This window comes from Trichomycterus rosablanca, chromosome 21 (assembly GCF_030014385.1).
Source record: "Trichomycterus rosablanca isolate fTriRos1 chromosome 21, fTriRos1.hap1, whole genome shotgun sequence".
Classification (NCBI taxonomy): Eukaryota; Metazoa; Chordata; class Actinopteri; order Siluriformes; family Trichomycteridae; genus Trichomycterus; species Trichomycterus rosablanca.
The window spans coordinates 5,656,846-5,677,887 of NC_086008.1; the positions used below are offsets into that span (position 1 = coordinate 5,656,846).

At 40.4% G+C, this 21,042-nt stretch overlaps 1 protein-coding gene across 3 annotated transcripts in view; it reads right to left on the reverse strand.

Moving 5' to 3' along the window:
- The window catches only part of tncb (tenascin Cb), a 68,494-nt gene that overhangs the window by 25,641 nt on the left and 21,811 nt on the right, over positions 1-21,042 (reverse strand). For all 3 annotated transcript variants that reach the window (XM_063017408.1, XM_063017407.1, XM_063017406.1), the window contains exons 2-10: positions 17,725-18,268; positions 15,216-16,808; positions 14,870-15,133; positions 14,141-14,256; positions 13,280-13,433; positions 12,374-12,643; positions 11,891-12,076; positions 8,267-8,356; positions 7,907-8,170 (exon numbers count right to left, since the gene is read on the reverse strand). In XM_063017408.1, coding sequence (XP_062873478.1) covers positions 7,907-8,170; positions 8,267-8,356; positions 11,891-12,076; positions 12,374-12,643; positions 13,280-13,433; positions 14,141-14,256; positions 14,870-15,133; positions 15,216-16,808; positions 17,725-18,196 — 3,409 coding nt within the window. In that variant the 5' untranslated portion in view covers positions 18,197-18,268. The remainder of the gene's footprint in view (positions 1-7,906; positions 8,171-8,266; positions 8,357-11,890; positions 12,077-12,373; positions 12,644-13,279; positions 13,434-14,140; positions 14,257-14,869; positions 15,134-15,215; positions 16,809-17,724; positions 18,269-21,042) is intronic.

The window sequence follows — 21,042 nt, forward strand, 5'->3', positions numbered from 1 at the left end:
GTAATAATGTAATAAACCTTAGCTGGTGTCCAGAAACAGGATGTGTTTTGGCTGAACTGTGTACAGCAACACAGCAGAACTGTTGTGCTGTTTTTAACAGACACAAATCTGTGGGCCAAATGTGAACTCAGCATCATTTTGGCCAGTTTCTGCTCTTGATGTGACATTCCGTGCACTTTATTTTTTAAGGTAAAATATTTGTATAGTTTTTATATTCTACTATTAGTTTTACACAAATTTTAAATATTTATATATTTAAATAATATATTATATTATTATATTTATATATTAAAGAAGTGAATTTTTTATTTAATTAACTTGGTTTTATATATTATTTTATTTTACATTTTCTAAGCATTTATTAAAACATTATTTAGAAATTTAAGACTTCATGACAGATGTATATCACTGCAATTATTTAAACCTCTTTTCTAAAACAGCAACACTAAGAGCACAACATATAAAACAAGTAAACATTTCCATTTTTCTTCTCTGTGAGTGGCGTAATAAACATCTGTTTGGTGACATTTAGCTAAATTCCATCTGTTATATACAGGAACAAACATCTGCTCATGCACCGTAATAACAATCACGGCATATACAAAAATCTGTACTAATAAACAGACTCGTTTTAGCATCCATGCAACTGACCGCAGCTGGCAGAGGAAGCTCTGGTATTAATGGCTCTGGGTGAAGCCATTAAATGTTGAAGGTTCATTGTAGTCTGCTTGAGCAGAAGTACACTGAACACTTCAAATGCAGGAGGAAGCCATGCAGAGAAGCGCTACCCATAACTGAATTAACACTCTGTTCCATCAGCATTCAGCAGAGGAGGGCTGTAGATGCACCATAGGCTCCCATTATCCTCTTAATGCACATTCAAGTGGGTACAAGCTCGGTGGAGAATGGAGTAAATGACAATGGGGATGCCTGAATGAATGATCTTTGTTGAGTAAACTCAAAACTGTCAATGATTGGACCGGATAATGAATCATTCCCATGCAAGTCAATGTGTTTTGAAGCCGAGTGATGAATACATGCATCTAATTAACTTATACAGGTCAAAGATTTAATTAGTCTTTTTTGTGTCTGAATGTGCTCTTCTTTAGGACTCCAAACTTACTTTTAAGTCATTAGGTTACAATTGTGATGCAAATCTCTACATGTAATGACATCTTGGGATTTAAAACTTTTATTTTTTTGTGAGAAAAGTCAGAAGGGTAGAAAGAGCTCCAAGAAATAAAGAGTGGCATCAACCAACGACAGTGCTTTTTTGTTTAATGTCAATAGGTTGGGCACTTGGACAAACCTTATGGTTGGTTGTTGGCCAAATTAACAGAGTTAATGTGTAAGACAAATAGCCAAAAACAGCCATAATGGGGCAAAAAAGTGTTATACTGTTTGTTTTGGTGAACAAACATCAAAGGAAGCTGCCAAATGTGCACTAGTACTACATAAGCTTCTAAATTATGTAAGTTTAGAAGCTCATCCATCAATGGACTGTGTATGACTTACCAGTCAGTAATATGGTCACATCAGATGCAGTTTTGCTTGGGCGAAATAAACGTCTAAATGAAATTCTATACAGATTTTTGTGTTCTGGATGCTTTTAACTATATTTAAATAGGTTCTTTGGTTACAGTCTAATCTACTTTAAACAAGCAGGCAATGGGCCCAACCGCTGCAAGCCACTGCGGCCAAACTATTATAAAAAACGGTTATAAAAGCTAGGTAAGGCAAAATGTTAGTGGAAAACTGTCAAATGGAGAAATAATTATATATCATTTTACTTTATATAAAATCTTAAATCTTAAGACATAAGATTTTGAATCTTAAAAAGCAATAACTTTCAGAGATAAAAAGACATTCTACCTTGACCATTTTCAAAGTTTTGCCAGTCAAACGTTTTTGAACACCATTCATATCAGCATTTCATAAGCAATACAGTGATTAGCTCACTAACAGACAACAGAATCCTCTCTCACTTTTACTGAAAACAAATCGAGACACATACTTTGCACGCTTGTGGAGCCTTTTATCTGTTGGGTATAGTATTTTACCCTCTAAGTGTACCAGTTTATGTATTTTATGTATGTAACCCTGTGTTCAGCCCAGCAAGTATGTAAAGCCTATAGTGATTTTGGGAGACAGAGCCAAAGCAACACTGGTAACCAGTCAACTGCTAGTGTAAAAGCAGGGTGTGGCTAACATGCTTCCTTTGAGATACTTTTTGGACAGTAATTTTTATACAGTATGTAACATTTTAGATGCCAGCAAATGGTTTGTGTTGCTTAAAAGAAAGCAATGGAGAGTGGTCAAATAGTTCATTTTATTGGACTGGCAGCGTAAAATCTATGTCATTGCCAGGGATTTAACCTCCTAGAGATAGGGTTAGTCTTTGTTGGGCCACTTTTTTACATGTTTTTTTTTAATTTCATGCCATTTTGTCAGGTGTTCAAAATCCTATGACTGATGTGTGTATATATATCAATATATATACACACACACGCACAGTGGGGGCCAAAAACCTGTATACAGGCATCAAGGGATGAATGTAAATCACTGTTGAAAATTATACTACACGCTGCTACCGTAACTTAATTCAACTTAGGAAAAGTCAATAGGTATTAAAGTGTATACACGTTTTTTGCCCCCTCTGTGTATACTGGTGATTGGTGATACCACAATGGTGATTATGGTGCTTTTTCCGCAGACATGCTCTTACAAGATTCATTCCACAAATATCGATCAGTTCATTCATGCATTCATCTTTGATTTCTTTTGCTCTACTACGTTTGTCGTAGGAGCATTTACACACATGCAAACTGGAGGATAAAACAGAACATAAGCCATACAGCAATTGAAACTCTAAAACACGTTGTTGGTGCATTTCTCATCTAAATAATTTCTATACAATTTCTAGACTAACTGCTGATGTATACATACAGTGTATCACAAAAGTGAGTACACCCCTCACATTTCTGCAAATATTTCATTATATCTTTTCATGGGACAACACTATAGACATGAAACTTGGATATAACTTAGAGTAGTCAGTGTACAGCTTGTATAGCAGTGTAGATTTACTGTCTTCTGAAAATAACTCAACACACAGCCATTAATGTCTAAATAGCTGGCAACATAAGTGAGTACACCCCACAGTGAACATGTCCAAATTGTGCCCAAATGTGTCGTTGTCCCTCCCTGGTGTCATGTGTCAAGGTCCCAGGTGTAAATGGGGAGCAGGGCTGTTAAATTTGGTGTTTTGGGTACAATTCTCTCATACTGGCCACTGGATATTCAACATGGCACCTCATGGCAAAGAACTCTCTGAGGATGTGAGAAATAGAATTGTTGCTCTCCACAAAGATGGCCTGGGCTATAAGAAGATTGCTAACACCCTGAAACTGAGCTACAGCATGGTGGCCAAGGTCATACAGCGGTTTTCCAGAACAGGTTCCACTCGGAACAGGCTTCGCCAGGGTCGACCAAAGAAGTTGAGTCCACGTGTTCGGCGTCATATCCAGAGGTTGGCTTTAAAAAATAGACACATGAGTGCTGCCAGCATTGCTGCAGAGGTTGAAGACGTGGGAGGTCAGCCTGTCAGTGCTCAGACCATACGCCGCACACTGCATCAACTCGGTCTGCATGGTCGTCATCCCAGAAGGAAGCTGACGCACAAGAAAGCCAGCAAACAGTTTGCTGAAAACAAGCAGTCCAAGAACATGGATTACTGGAATGCCCTGTGGTCTGACGAGACCAAGATAAACTTGTTTGGCTCAGATGGTGTCCAGCATGTGTGGCGGCGCCCTGGTGAGAAGTACCAAGACAACTGTATCTTGCCTACAGTCAAGCATGATGGTGGTAGCATCATGGTCTTGGGCTGTATGAGTGTTGCTGGCACTGGGGAGCTGCGGTTCATTGAGGGAAACATGAATTCCAACATGTACTGTGACATTCTGAAACAGAGCATGATCCCCTCTCTTCGAAAACTGGGCCTCATGGCAGTTTTCCAACAGGATAACGACCCCAAACACAACCTCCAAGATGACAACTGCCTTGCTGAGGAAGCTGAAGGTAAAGGTGATGGACTAAATCCAATTGAGCACCTGTGGCGCATCCTCAAGTGGAAGGTGGAGGAGTTCAAGGTGTCTAACATCCACCAGCTCCGTGATGTCATCATGGAGGAGTGGAAGAGGATTCCAGTAGCAACCTGTGCAGCTCTGGTGAATTCCATGCCCAGGAGGGTTAAGGCAGTGCTGGATAATAATGGTGGTCACACAAAATATTGACACTTTGGGCACAATTTGGACATGTTCACTGTGGGGTGTACTCACTTATGTTGCCAGCCATTTAGACATTAATGGCTGTGTGTTGAGTTATTTTCAGAAGACAGTAAATCTACACTGCTATACAAGTTGTACACTGACTACTCTAAGTTATATCCAAGTTTTATTTCTATAGTGTTGTCCCATGAAAAGATATAATAAAATATTTGCAGAAATGTGAGGGGTGTACTCACTTTTGTGACACACTGTACATTGGTCCCTAAATGGGTCCTCAGCCCTGGATACTTAAGCAGAGATTCCTGCAATCCATGTTTCCAGTGGTACCCACCAATTGTGCATCAGACCAAGAGGATCCCACCACCCTCTTCTTGTCCCTCTATGGGATTGTGGTGTATGTTCCATGTTTGGGGCTGATAATGGTAGCAGAAATGATTCTGTGGGATTATAGTGGTGCTGATTGCAGAGACAATGTTTTAACAGGATCTCCCCCACAGTTCATCCAAGTGAAATCCCACAAAACCACAGGGGAGTGGCCTCATTCCGACAATTATCACATGAATGTGCTTTGTGTGTCTGTGTGGGTGTCTGTTTTCACATCTATGCTTCTCATTTTGTCCCCATCAATTTTAATGTATGTTTCTAATTTAGTTCTACAATTTGCAGTCACTCTGTAAAGACAAACGTGTCCAACTGTTTTCTAAAAAGTGTTCAAGGACAATTTCTGCTTGAATAACAAATAGTATGTAAAAACCACAACATTGTGGTATTTATAGTGTCGTTATTTATTATATAATTATTCTTAATAGTAGCATGCATTTGGTTGGAGGATTTGCTTTTGCTTAATGGCTATTATTGGACACACTTCAACTTAGAACTACATTTAAAAGTCATAAATAACTTTATGGTTTGCAAATCCCTACCAAACACAGACTGGAAGACAAATACATTCAATTCTCCAGTCTTTCCAAGCAAGAATTGCTGAGACTCTAGAGAGCATTTTCAATTACATGATTTTGGCGTTTGAAGACCTGAACATCGTATTCCAGATCAGTTTATCATACACTGCTAGAGCAACCATGGTCAACTGTAAGATAATATATAGAATAGAATATAATGCCTTTATTTGTCATTTATACATATACAGTACAACGAAATTCGTTCTACGCATATCCCAGCTTGTTTGGAAGCTGGGGTCAGAGAGCAGGGTCAACTATCGTACGGTGCCCCTGGAGCAGAAAGGGTTAAGGGCCTTGCTCAAGGGCCCAACAGTGGCTGCATGGCTGAGCTGGGATTTGAACTTTAAACCTTTCAATTGATAGTCTGAAGCTCTACCCACTACGCTACCACTGATAAAAAGAAGCCACCACAGCCTAATCAAACACCTTTGGGATGATCTGGAATGCTGACTATGATCTAGGTCTTACCACCCAGTATCATTTACTACTAGTGTCCCTAGGGCTTTTTGTTTAAAGTGTAGAGGCTGTTAAGGTAGCAAAGAATGAACCCATGGTTTTGGAACTGGATATTTAACAAGCACATATGGATGTAATATTCGGGTGTTCATTTACATTGGACCATGTGGTGCATATACACACATACGTGTAGAAAAGACCATAAGAAAAATATTTATTTCTCTAACCATACCAGCTTCTCACTATGTACATGTATCATTTCCATCTATTCCTTGTCAGGCCTCATTTTCCCTAATGTCATGTAAATTTTTTTCCTCTTTAAGACTATCCAGTTAAGTAACAACGAGAATCCACCATAATGAAATGTTTAGTTTGGACACTTGTGCAACACCACATAAGCTTTTAAAAATGCCACGATCTAATGCATTTTTTTCCTTTTGTTGCTTCACTAAATAAAATAAATCCACATGCTGCTGCTGAAACGGTTCCAACAATGTAAAGTTGGAACAAACAATGAATTCAATTCATTCCTGAGTTTGGGTCTTGTGCCTGGCAGTAGGCGCGTTTATAGAGGAAATGGTCTTCTGAGCCCAGAGGAAACATAATTAAATTTTTGCAATGTGCTAAATCAATACTTTCATCTTCCAAAAGAAATATTGATGCATTTTCAGGTAGAAAACCATATATAATTCAATCCTTGTTCTGGCTGCCATACTTTATAATTAAATGAATGAAGTTACAATATAAAAATCTCTCTTTCTTTATGGAAGAAATCAGGGCTATAAGTTTTAGTCAGTCTAAAACTAATATTTTTTTTCTCTTTGGCCCTGTTCACATAGAATGTTTTTCTATGCTGAAGTGGGCTACTGTAATTGCTAACACAGTCTTGTTAGAACCTATCAGGTCAAAACAGCATACTTATATTAGGTTAGACTGAGGTATGTTCAAAACCGTGAGCCTGCAGCTTTTAACTTTAAATCTATATTTCAGTATGTGGGTGCATTTTAGTTCTCTTGTACATGACATGCATGTCATGTTTGTTTTAAAAATGCAGTACCAGTGTTGTTGGACTTTTTTAAACAAATGGAAAACACATGTTAGCCAAAAAGAAAATACATTTCAGTAATGTTGTAGCTTTGTGTGTGTGTTTTTTCCAATGCTGGGTCAAAAATATGCATACAGCGAGAGGTTTAGATGCTGCTGCACAATGAAAAAAGCCCCTGCTCCAAAACTGGCACCTTTAAGCTTGACTAACGTTAGATTATGATTAAAATGGACAGAGAAATGTTTCCAAACTTTCTTTTAACATAATGTGACCACTGTTCTATGCTCTTTTTAGTACAGGTGCAGTCAAACTAGCCCTATTTATTCGGGCACACAGAGGCCACCAGCTGTAGTTAATCATAATCAGTAATAACATATTAAGAGTTTATGTTACAAAGTTGAAAGACTTAACACAACGTTCCTCACCACCAGTTTAATAATCTTGACTGCTGAACATAGAGTTGCAAATATCTTTTAAAAGTTTAAATTACATTTGACTTCAACAGTAAATTTGGAGCATAGTAACTTCCACTGGTCATGTACCTTAAAAATATATATTTAATAACAGTGCTTTTATAAATAAAATTAGGCACTTTTATTTTTTGTAAATTCGTATAGTGTTATCTTTTACTAAAATAATTGTATAACACACCACACTGTTAATATTTGGATGCACTAATAATTACCGTGGCGGCACTCTGGTCCTCCCCTGTCTGCATGGGTTACCTTCGCTCCCACCTCTTAAAATCATGTAGCTGGTAAATTAGCAAATTCAAATTCCCAGTAGGTGTAAATAAGTCAGTAAATGGATGAACATGTGATGCCCTAATAGACTGAGGCCCTGTCCAGAGTGTATTTCTAATAATTCTCCAGGTTTCTCAAAAGTTACCAAAGATACATTTAGAAAAAAATAAAATCATGAATAAATAAATAACACATTGCTAGAAACATATTGTGGTTTCCAGCATAGGAGGAAAATTATATATTATAATATATAATTATATAACTCGATTTGTTTTTAAGGTACACCAACTTTACACTAGGAGGCTGCATGTAAAACAAATTTAAATAACAAGGTTTCACCTTCCCTCCATTAAAGAACTGGTGTTTGATAATTGAAGATCTGTGAATAAAGTAACGTTTAAGCAGTGTCGGACTGACCTGTGGATCCTGAGATGGTAGCTGGTGCACTCTTCTTCCTGCCTCGTTCTGATGTCAGAGTGATGGTGTACACCATGCCAGGGTTCAGGTTCCTCAGAACATGAGTGTTGGCGCTGCCTGGAACCTCCAGTTCAGTCTTGTGACCATCGGCAGACACAAACACCAGTCTGTACACGTCAATCTTGGCTAAAGGTCTTTTCCAGGCCAACATCAGTGAGGTTTCTGTGGTCTCGGTCACCTCTAGTCCCTTAGGAGTATCGAGCTCTGACAGGGTTGGTGAGATTAAGTTAAATTATACTATTTTTTACAAGATGGAGAGATTTGTGTTTAGGTTGTGCGTATTGTATGAGAAAGTCTTACCAGTTACAGCATTGGTGGTGGCAGGCAAGCTTTCCTTTTCATCCTTGATTGCTGTCACTCCCAGACCATACTCTGTACCAGGCCTGAGACCTGCAGGAGAAAGCAGCAGAATAGAAGTACAATTAAGTGCATGGGTAAAGAATTAATTCCAACCATACACACAAACTCAGAATGTAAATGACACCATAGCTACAAATCTGGAAGGTTTTAGCTAACACAGGGTAATGATGGCTCAGCTGTGAAGGTAACATTCTATGATTCAATGGTTAAAGATAATCAACATTATTTTGTAGTTGATTTTGTAAATATAGGCTCATATTGAAACTGATTTGTCCAACATGCTTAAAAGAAGGTTAAAAGAAGAGGCAATTTAACACTAGGAATGTTGTGAAATTTTCTTTTTGTTTCTGTTGTTTGTAACACCATGGTAACCCGTGAGCCATTTCCATGCCAGAAAGTGTCAGTACTGGGTCTGAAATATTGTCTCCAGACTACTAATCTGATCCTTATTTTGTCTAGTCATCTAGATCGGGGTTTTCAGGTCTGCTGCTGACTGGAATTTAAGGAGGTTGGTTGTCTTTTTTAGGGCTAAGGTGTCCTTCAAAGTAAACTTCATTCTCTTTTAGTGGTTGTAAAATGTTCAAAAAACATCTAATATAGGTGATGCAATTAGATTTGTGTGTAAAAGAAACAGCCAGAAAAAAGCCACATCCTTTCTGAGCAAAGCTGGATTGATGTATTACCAAAAACAAATCCAACAATTTAAGCATACAGTTCAACAAGCGATTGCAAAAATATCAAGGTTTTGGGCACCCAGGTGGCGCAGCGGGAAATTCCGCTAGCACAACAGCACAGAGTTTCTGAACTCCTCGGTTCGAAACTCGGTGTTGCCACCGGTTGGCTGGGTGCCATCTAGCAGGCATAATTGGCAGTGCCTGCAGCAGATACTAATCAGGGGCAAGAAGAGGAGGACTGTACACGGGCGTGTACAGCAACGTGCTCTCCTCGGATGCAATCTGGTATCTCTCAGCAGCGGAAGACAAAATTGAGAGTGCTAAATCGGTAGGAAAACGGGGAGAAAATGCATGAAATATATATATATATATATATATATATATATATAGCAGGGTTTTCACCCTATACAGTGCAAAACACCATTAAAAGATTCTGGGAATCCAGCTAAAAGCCACTATAAACCGCCTGTCACCCTCATTCTGGCATGTTTTTATGCTGGAACTTAACACTCATACTTGGCAATACTTTCAACAAATTTGTATACTTTTAACGCATTCTCTTTAATGCACACAGTTCATCACTGCATCCATTAATGCAGGTAAGACTAAACCATGCACAGCCAAAGCCAGGAGTTATGAACAGAGCTCACCTAAAATTCAACCCTGCCTTTTTCAACAGGACATTGGCAGGCCACATACTGCATGTATTACAGGTGCATGGCTGTGTGATCAGGACGTTTGGATGCACGTTATAAAACACCACATCAACACAAAAACCCCTGTATGACTGCACAACTGAAGACCAGAATGACAGAAGAATGACCCCAGTCACCAAATGATCGCTAATTGTTAGTAATCCCAATTGTATTGTTAAAAGAAAAAGTAAAGTAACAAAGACTCCTGTGATGACTAAATTAAAATTTTTTTGTAAATGTAATTGGTAAAAATGATTTATTGAGACCATGTTCATTAAATCTAATACTTCTAATAAAAGTTTATGTGCATTTTTATTTACCAAGTTTGTGCCACCTGTAATGCACCACCATCTATTTAATAACTGCTAATTTAATAGCAGCTGTACACAGTTCAGTTCCTTTCAGTAGCCACATGAAACAGGCTCCTGCCAAAAGCAATATTTATCATGTTACAAGAGGCTCTCAGATCATCATATCACAGCTGATAAAAGGCTTTACTTTAATCTCTGCATTTATCCTGGTTATTGTCTCTCTTGGTTTCTGCAGAGGTCACTGCACAAGAGGCTCTCAGCGTGAAATTACACTGAATGCAGACGGAACTCCTATTATCAATAAAATGAGTGTGAGGGTTATTACTGATAATAACTGTGTGTAAAAGGAGGTGAGTGAGCGGTAAACATGTGTAACATGTCTACTCATTAAAACAGACTCACTGCCTAATGTAGGGCACAGACCTCTCAAGGACAAAGGAGCACATCAGACAAAGGACTTATTACATGTTTAGGAATGATATTCATTAGTCTTCACTATGAATATTTGATGTTGCATGATGCATGTTGTAGCATGTGGATTAAAATAATGAGAGTTTTAAAGCAGATTGTGCGGTGGGGAGAGGAAAATTATTCCATGTATGAATTTCAACATAAATTTTCAACAACAATTAAAGGCAAATTTCTTAATACTGTTTTTGCACAAAGAGGTGTAGTAATAAAGGTTTATAATAACATAAGTATATATAATAACTAGGGATGCATCGATACCATTTTTTCCCAACCGAGTACGAGTACATGTATTTTTGTACTTGCCGACACCGATACCTATTTAGAATACCGTTTTTTTTAAACAAAAACACACGTGAGAAGTGACGAGAAGTTTAATGATACCACGCCCAAAAATGCACATCAACAAGTAGCGAGAGATCAAAGTGTTTGTGCGCTGACGTGATGAAATCAAGGAGGAAAATAAATGAATCTGAGTGGATTTGGCAACATGAATAGCATGGATTGTTCTGTAGTGAGTTGGAGGTTAATAAATATTTTTGCATTGCAGTGTTGGTGTTTTGTTGTTATGTTTTGTAGAGAACGATCAGGTCAGAAATACTGTAAAACATGTGTGTGCTGGTGTATTCTGACATAAACTATATTAAACCCCTGTCCCACCGGTTTACACTCCTCTCCTGCGTTTCCCTCACACCGTATCCTGCGTTCTCATTGGCTGTTCGACATGTCACTCACTGCCAGTTGCACATCTGAGATCAGATATCTGACATGTTAGACGAGCGCCGAGTTGCTCCCGAGCCGGCAAATCTAGCGCCGACCAGTCGCCAAGCGAAAATCAGGGCAAAAGTCGTGTAGTGTGAACTAGACATAACGCAGCAACGTGCACTAGGCACACGGTATCGGATGTTTAGTATCGGAGCCTCGTTTGCGAGTACGAGTACGAGTTAATGAGCGCGGTATCGGGCAAATACCCGATACTAGTATCGGTACTCATGCATCTCTAATAATAACATAAGTAATGTAATATAAGTAAAAAATATATATATATATATATATATATATATATACCGTATATATATAATTGTTTTTTTTGTTTGTTTTTTTTTGCAAAATTTTAAATGCAAATTGCTTATTTTATGATGAATTTTTACTGACACTTATTATTTATGGAGTTATTAAAGTTATTAGTTTTCCCTTTAAAAATGGAAAGTGAAATAAGCCATCTGCACTCTTTACTACAATCTACACTGTCCTACTAAACAGTCTGTAGTAATAAGTGACTTCTATTTGTGTTGGTACTTGGTGATGGTGGCAAAGCAACCTTCAGTCAAGTGTTCTCAGGGTTCAGCTGGTCAAGTCTTTTCCAGGTGTGGTGAGTATCGTCCCTACTTTCTCTCGTAAAACCTTAACCCTTACCAGTGATCTGGACTTGAGTGTTCTCCTCTGGACCTGTAGGAAACGTAAGTTCTCCGTGTTCCCCTCCAGACAGGGGGCCGTATTTGATACGGTAGCTGGGGACATTGGCTTGGCTGTTTCTCCACTCCAGAGTGATGGTCTTATCCGTCTCCTCTACCACCTGCAGGTTCGTGGGGGCATCCAGGTCTGAAATACATTACCATCACATGTTATTTCTACTACAGCTACCAGTGACCTACATAACATTGGTGGCAATGTTATGACAGGATTGGTAGATGGACTCAGATGATGAGTAAGAATAAGAATTAGGTGAATTGACATTATTACGACTTGGGTTTTATTATCAGGGGCTGGTCTGCTGCAAGCGACACTTTGAATTCTTTAAAAGGGATCTCAATAAATGATCTAGGTTACATAACCCACCCTAACAAGGATCTATAAACAAAATCACTTTAATAAATTGCAACTCTAGAATGCTCTCACCTGTAGTAAAGGTCTCATAGACTGGCACGCTGGTCATTTCCCCTCTACGGGCCATGAGAGACACAGTGTATTCTGTGTCTGGGTAGAGCTCAGACAGGTGATACTGGGTGTCTGCTGATGACAGCTCCACTGCACGGCTATCTAAAGAGCCTGTTATTGGGCCATAGGACACAGAGAGTCCGTCCACCTGAGCTACGGGCTGGAACCAGGTGATCAGGGCAGTCGTGTCTGTCACATCCCGCACATTCACCTGACTGGGAGCATCAATCCCTGCATAGAGAAAACATAAACTATAATAAGCAGATAAATGTTCTGATCGTTCAAACCATCAAGGACGTTTTTATGAAAAGAAAAAGCTAGCAGTTTCCTGAAAGTTAAAACCTTGATTTAGCTTAGCAAGCCTGCATTGTTTATATAAGGTCACTGAATTGAATTATACAGGCATTTTTCAATTATGTATTCCTTGAAAGTAAGAGGAAGCTCCTCAGGGATGGGGGTCTGGGGGTGCAGGGGTCTGTGGAGGTACTGGTTTGCTACATGAAATGCTGTAAGCAGTAGATAAAACAGTAATCCAGCATTTCAGCTTGGAGCAGATTTGTTCCGGTACTCTCAGCGGGAAAGTGCTTCTTGAGCAGCTTAAGCAGAAGAGGTAGGGCGGGGCTTTTAAAATTTAGTGCTTTCTTCACTGGAATTTCCACATTAGCGCACATGCTAATGAGTAGTGGTGTTTAAATTCATGTTAAAATACAATTGAGCTCTTTAGACCACATGCCTTAGATTTCCATTTTCAACTGAGAAGGTGAAAAACCTTGTGCATTTTAGAGAATCACAGGTCAAAGATCTGTAAAAATATATATATAAAAAAAACTAACAAACCAAAATGACAAATGGTTTGGAGTTACTTACTTGTAACCACATTCTTGCTGGCTGGAGGCCCATGAGTCTTGTTCTTCAATACCTCCAGTTTAACCTCGTACTCCTGACCAGGGCCCAGGCCGGACTGCTCGAATGTAGTCTCGGGTGGAGACAGTGAATTTAAAATTTCTCCATTCTCCTCTTTCTGGCATTTTACACAACACAAAAATAAAACGTTATTAAACCTATAATTTAAATAAAATGTAATGTTTTTAAAGCTGGTAAGTGTATATTAGTATCATTGTTGTCCTGGATACAAAATATGTGTTCAATTTGTGGTTGTTCACCAAAAAGAAACCACAAATGACTCCAAGTTCTGTCATCTCAACAGTCCCCCAAAATAGAGGGGAGTTAGAGAGATCCTACAGAGTAAACACTTGGGACTTTCAATCACATCCACTTGGATGTGAGTGCTACACTTAAAAGTGAAGGGCTTGTTTGGCATGGGCAACCTCAAACTCGTATGAATGAAGCTGGCAAGTTTGGTTTAAAAGACTCAGACATGGCGAGACACGGTTCGCAAGTGCTGACAGGAGCTATTTTTTGAGTTTGCTTAAGCTTGACAAAAAGAAAAGCAAAAGTGCAGACCTGTCCCGTCCAGTCCAATAGCTTCTAAGAGGTGGAACAAAACTCCAGACTTTTAGACAGAAGCATACTGGCACCACTCATCTACTTTCCACAGGACACTCATACAGTTTCCCACATTAAACAATTACTGGCAAACAGAAAGGCCTTTATTATTCGTGGTTGTTTTTTAACCACAGATTTCAGAGTATTGGTGAGTTTTGGCTACGGGACATGTCTACTCGTGCACTGACATGGTTTGTGGTATGCAAGGAAAAGTGTACTCACTGTGTTCCTAAAGATGAGGTTCCAGCCATCAAAGGCGATGTTTAAAGGATCCCACTGAACCTCGACAGAAGACTCTCGTACAGCCTTAAACTTCAGTCCCTCTGGCTCCGGAAGTCCTAACATGGTTATTATAATGATATGAGACATGTGACAATCTCTTTTATTCATGTTTTCAACAGTTATTATTAGGGATGTAACGATGTACCACAAGACAGTTAAAAATCGATCCACATGTGTAACGATTTAAATCGGTTTACATGTATAATGAATCGATATTCACTTTAAACAGCAGAGGGCACTGGCGCTATTCACCTCGCCTGGTTGACGTCACTACAAGGTTGCCAGGTTCGGAATTTTCCAGCCATTCTTTATTTGTATTATTCACTTATTTATTTAATGTGGGATTTATTTCATGTCAGTTTTTTTTTTTTTTTACACAAAAAGGGAAATGTGCAGCATTGTTTTGCATAGTTTGTACCTATCTCAAAAATAAAAGGACATTCATTATTTACAGTATTTAATTTTTTTCAAGAGAAATAATAAAAGGAAACTTTGTCATAATTAAATAATGACATAATAAATTTTGTCTTCAATTTAATTTTGTTTAAAAAAAATCGGGATATCCCAGTATCATGGATCCCATTGCATCGTGGGTAGAGTGTATCGTTACATCCCTAGTTACTATTATTTTTTTACATTTTAAAAGAAATATTACTAATACAGACTTACGTGTTGCAATCCTGGCACTAACAGGCACACTCATCTTATTGTTTAGAACGGCATAAACATTAATCAGGTATTCTACACCAGGCTCCAGCTCCCGAATAGTGGCAGTCCTCTTTTCACCAGGTACTCGCATATCTAACTCCAGACCACCAGGCGCTGTGGGCATGTACGTTATGAGGTACTCCGTCACCTCTACCTCATTGACCCAGGAAACATCCACCGTCTCTGGGGTGACTTCAGTCACAGTCAGATCTTGTGGAGGGGTGACTGTGGATTGAGGTGAAATGTATAGTTTTAAATTTAGTATTTAACGTCAAACATAAAATGTAAAATCTCAGAACTGACTTACTTTCAGAGCAGTCATCTCCAGTGAAACCCAATGCGCAGATACACATGCCATTCAGACAGCGGCCTTGGTCGTTGCAGTTTCCTGGGCAGGTCAGCTCAGAACAATCGACTCCACTATAGTCCTCGAAGCAGACACAGATTCCATCCTCGCAGTACCCACGGTCGAGGCAGTTGTTCGGACATGTCTTTTCACCGCAGTGCTCGCCTGTGTATCCTTTGTGACACACGCACTGTCCATTCACACAGTGACCCCGGTCATGACAGTTGTTAGGACAAGTCAGCTCGCTGCAGTCTTTGCCTGTAAAACCAGCACGGCAGACACAGTGACCGTCCACACACTCACCGCGGTCCTTACAGTCATTAGGGCAAGTCTTCACGCTGCAATCTTCTCCTGCAAAGCCCTGTTTGCAAACACACTTTCCGTTGACGCAGCGGCCGTGGTTAAGGCACTCGTTAGGACAGGAGAGCTCAGAGCAGTCGTCGCCTTTGTAACCAGGATCACAAACGCACGCTCCATTCACACATTTACCTCTGTCATTGCAGTTATCAGGACAGGAGAGGGTACTGCAGTCCTCACCCTGGAAGCCGGGGTAACAAACACACTTTCCGTTGACGCAGCGACCGTGGTTATGGCACTCGTTGGGACAGGAGATCTCAGAGCAGTCGTCGCCTTTGTAGCCAGGATCACAAACGCACCCACCATTCACACATTTACCTCTGTCATTGCAGTTATCAGGACAGGAGAGGGTACTGCAGTCCTCACCATGGAAGCCGGGCTCACAAACACACTTTCCGTTGACGCAGCGACCGTGGTTATGGCACTCGTTGGGACAGGAGAGCTCAGAGCAGTCGTTGCCTTTGTAGCCAGGATCACAAACGCACCCACCATTCACACATTTACCTCTTTCATTGCAGTTATCAGGACAGGAGAGGGTACTGCAGTCCTTACCCTGAAAGCCGGGGTCACAAACGCATCTCCCATTGGAGCAGTGACCTTTCTTACTGCAGTCATTGGGACACGTCAGTTTGGAGCAGTCTGCTCCACTGTAGCCGAAATTACACACACACTGACCGTTAACACAATCGCCTCTGTCGGTACAGTTGTCTGGACAGGTGGCCTTACCACAGTCTTCCCCAGTGAAGCCTTCATCACAGTGGCATGTTCCATTGATACAACGGCCACGGTCGAAGCAGTCGTTGGGACAGATGAGCTCAGAGCAGTCGAAGCCCGTCCAGGGTTCAATGCATTCGCACTCGCCCTCCACACAGCGTCCCCTCCCCAGGCAGTTATTTAAGCAGCCTGTCATGGAGCAGTCGTCACCCATGAAACCCTCAGCACAGATGCAAGCCCCATCGATGCACTCACCATTCTCACCACAGTCCAAACCACACAACTCAGTCGCACAGTCCTCTCCACCGAAGCCCTCGAAGCATACGCACTTGCCATCCACACAGCGGCCTTGATCCTGGCAGTAATTGGGGCATTCGGGCTCAGAGCAGTTAGGGCCCTTCCATCCGGGCTCACACACACAGCCACAGACATCATTGCTGTAGTTTCCATGGCCGTTGCAATACGGCTTGGTAGTGACCTCACCTGAAAAACACACGGTTATAAATCCTGGTTATAAAATCCTGAGCATAAATTCATTCATTCATTTTCTTATCCACTTATCCAATTAGGGTCGCGGGGGGGAAGGGGGGGCAAGGCACACAGTAACACCCTGGGCGCGATGCCAGTCCATCGCAGGGCAGACACACATACATACACACACCCATTCACCTATAGAGCAATTCAGTGTCTCCAATTAACTAGACTGCATGTTTTTTTTTGGACTGTGGGAGGAAACCGGAGCTCCCAGAGGAAACCCACGCAGACACGGGGAGAACTTGCAAACTCCGCATAGAAAGGACCCGAACCACCCCGCCTGGGGATCGAACCCAGAACCTTCTTGCTGTGAGGCGACAGTGCTACCCCCTTGAGCAGAAATTGTTAAAATAAATTATATAGGATTACAGACAGAAATTATTGACACAATAATGTGAGATCATTGGAAGGTTGTAAACATTTATATGTTTTATGCAATTTGTTGTTGTAAAATTCACAATTTGAGGTTTAGCAATTTTTACATTTCATTTCAACTTTTACTGGTTAATTTGCACTATGAGGCAGTCTTAGCAATCCTACGGCAATTCAGTTAGTCCAAGATGTCGAAATGTAAAGTGTCTAAAAACGCGATTCGGGTAACTGAGTTTGGAAAACTCCCAACTAATTCTGTGGACGCAGAGGGGAGGTGTCAAAACACGGAGGAGTATTTTTGTCTTTGAGACTGTCCCTGGATGTTCTAGGTTTACATTCAACCATTAAGGTAGACTGTGTGGTGTATTGTAGCTTCAGTTTCTTCTATCATTTAATTTATAACTGTAATTTAATTTTAAAAAATCTGTGAAATCTGGGGCCCCAATTTTAACCCATGTACTCTTTTCTAGAAATTTGAGAATATATAAGTTACCAGTAACTTGAACTCCACAGCAGCCAGCGCCATTAGTACACTGCTCTCTCAGGCTGGACACTTCAGCTTCCAGCATCTCCAGCCTGTTCAGTAGGTCCTTCAGGTCCGGAATATGGCCATCGCATCCACAGGCCTGCTTGGGTATGTTTATTCTGTGTGTGAAGACTATCTGATTTTCTCCGTCCACAGTGTGCTCGATGTGCTGCTCAGAGGGAACAGACCTGGGTTTCATTTCAGCACCTCCGGGTGAATCCAGGTCCACAGAGCACAGGGATCCAGATGGGACATTGATGTTGTACACGTGATTGAAGACCACCGGTTGGTCTGGATTAGGTAGGGTCAAATTCTCAGGTTTGGGTGGCGTCAGGGACTCTCGTCGATGCCTGATCATCTTCTTTACCAGGCCGGCTCGGGAGGAATTCAGTAGAAAGGCCATGACCACGCAGGCCAAAAGAAGGCCTCGTACCCCCATGATTACACAATCTCACACTCAGAGAAGGAAGGGAAAGCAAATGCGTCTGTGACGAAGTGGATTGTGTTAATCCTGAAAAATAAGACGGGAATAGAAGATCATCAGTCCTTGTTCTGTGCATGTAGATATTTAAAGTATTTTAAGGATGAATTGTTCTTGTCATTCATGTTGACCAAACTACAGGAAAGCAGGTTGCCAAACCCACCTCAATCGTATTGCTTTCCACAAGTGTAGCTTTCCCTGCTCTACATTTCCCCAAGGAACGACTGGCAATTAAAAGCCGAACAGGAATGCGCAACCTTGCGGGTCATTGCCCATCCCGCTACAGCGTTTCCTCTGTCAGCCCGCCATAATTACAAAGCAGACAACACCTGCATTTGGGCATCTGGTCCCTCCTCTGGGACGGTATCCCATAAACCAAGATGACAGATTAATCCTGGTACATAGGAGACATCTGCAGTGCCCAGCACAACATGATTGGTCAGTGTTTATGCTGCTGTCTAATATCAAAAAACGATTCTCGGACTGGTCTCCTGTCGACAATACAACCTCACCCTGGAATATAAATCTTTCTACACATAAGAAGTCTTTCCAGGACTTGGGAAGCATTTTTCTGTTAATAGTTACAGGCAGTTAAATAAGTATGGGGGTGGCTGCAAATATTTTCCAACTTCCTGATTTTCTGAATGTATTTATGACATTTTCTGAAAGGGTTTATGAACCTTGAATTTTAGGTCTCTTTGGCACATATGTTGTTACGCCTTTGTCAGAATGGTTGCATAGATCTGTTTTTTATGGGTTATGGGCAACACAAGGTTTGACCTTGGCATTTTAAAAAAAATAGGAGCTGATTTAATTATTTTGAGGAAACACATCATAAATTAAATTCCTTTGTCTTCACAATTCATGTTTTATTCTTTGCATGACCACAATGGCCACCTTGCATGTGGCATCTTGTGATCAACAACAAAGAAAGAGTAGTATATTGTGGTTAAACACATGCTAAATCTTGCTAAATCACCTGTGCAGAGGGATGACAGTCTATTATATTTATAGTCAGTGAAGTCACATGGAGGTAATAAGGTGTCAGAAGAAAAGCGCTGAACTGAAACCCGTCTTGACGTGTGATTAGCAAGACAGATCTCAAAGCTACACAACCGACACAGATAAAGAGGAGTGCCAGCGCGATGAACTAAAGCATCCTGCTAATAAATTATTTAAATTGGGACACTGAAGGGTGTCAGGAACGACCCCCAAACCACCCCCACCCAGAGAGAGCGATTAAATCGGTAAAATAGGCAGAAAATCGCTTTGAGTTGCTGCTAAGGTTTTAGTTCTGGGCTGGTAGCTGGCTTTTTTACTTTAAGTAAGGCCTGTTGTTACTAGAATTTAAAACAATAAAACACTTTACAGGCCCCAGACACTCTTTGTGATCACATTTGCTGTTGCTGGGCAGAAATCTTTGGCTAAGGCTGACCTGTATTGACAGATGAATACGACAAAAACAAAACGGTAGCAAGGCACCGTAAAGAAATCTATCGAGCCATTCAGCTGTGCCAGAAAGGAATTAAACAGTAAGAAAAATGCAGGGAAAAACTGCCCAGCAGCCATGAATGAACTTTTGCAAGTCAGTAGTAATAGTAATAGTTCTTTCCCCTGAACCCTCAGAAACTCCATTTTTCAGACTCCATTAAGACCAGGACCAAATCCAGAATGGTAAGCAAATACTCCCAGTAGCTAGCATTTAAAACAAAGCAGAGGCTACTTTCCACCACTTTGCTACTTTTGCAGATATTAAATTAAGCCAATGAGGGCACATTTACTCGGAGGGTTTAACTCTTACAGTTTTAGCTGCATCTATTGCTAACAGTTGTAAAAAAAATACATTTATGAATAAAATACCATTTTCTATTCCGACCTGATTGTGCCCTTTTTGTATGAAGCAATATCTGTAAAGATGAGTAGACACGTAAAGGTTTCACAAGTTTGGTGTGGAGGGACCAGTAGCTTGCACAAAGCCCTGACCCTGACCGATTAAGGATCCTTTGGGATGAAATAAAACACAATTACAGGCCTGTCAGTGCCTGACCTCACAAATTCCCTACCAAATGAATGTGTACAACACATAAACACTTTAAAATCATAGTTTTGGAATGGGACGACCAACCAGCACATGGTCAGGTGTCCACACACTTTAGTCCACTTTACATCCTTGGTCCTATTGTGTGTGGCTGTTTTAAGCCCTGATGAAAGTTCAGGAGAGTCACATAAAGAGACTAGGTATAAACTTTAATACATTATGTCTGTGCAAGTGCATTAAACCTAATTAGCTTCAAGCTCGGCTGGCCACAGCGATGTGTAATAAAAAAGATTTACTTGTTTTATAGTAAACAGTGGGATTATTTGTGCTGATGAAGAACAGCAATAATGATACAAATACAACACTATACCGTACTATCTGTGGCTTTTAGATGTGAAGGATCATGAAACCATAAAACCAGAGCTGGAAACTCTGAAATGAGATTTGCTGGGTACAAGATTAAAAACTCACTTAGACTCAATAATGTGGTGATAAAATAAAATAAAAAACACTTTCTGTAACCCACACCTTCCAAGTTCCAGTGGCTGTTGGAAATTAGATTGGAGTTACTCAAGCATCATGTGGAATCAGCAAATGAAAATGACCTCAGAGTCGCATCCACAAATTAAACCAAAGAAAATTAAAACCTGGTGAAGTTTAGGGTGAGGAAATGCACCTCATGCCCTGCTGATTTAATTCCACTTTAGACCCTGGTTTTACTTTTATAAGGCTTCACTCATTAAATCACCCATCCTTATTAAATACA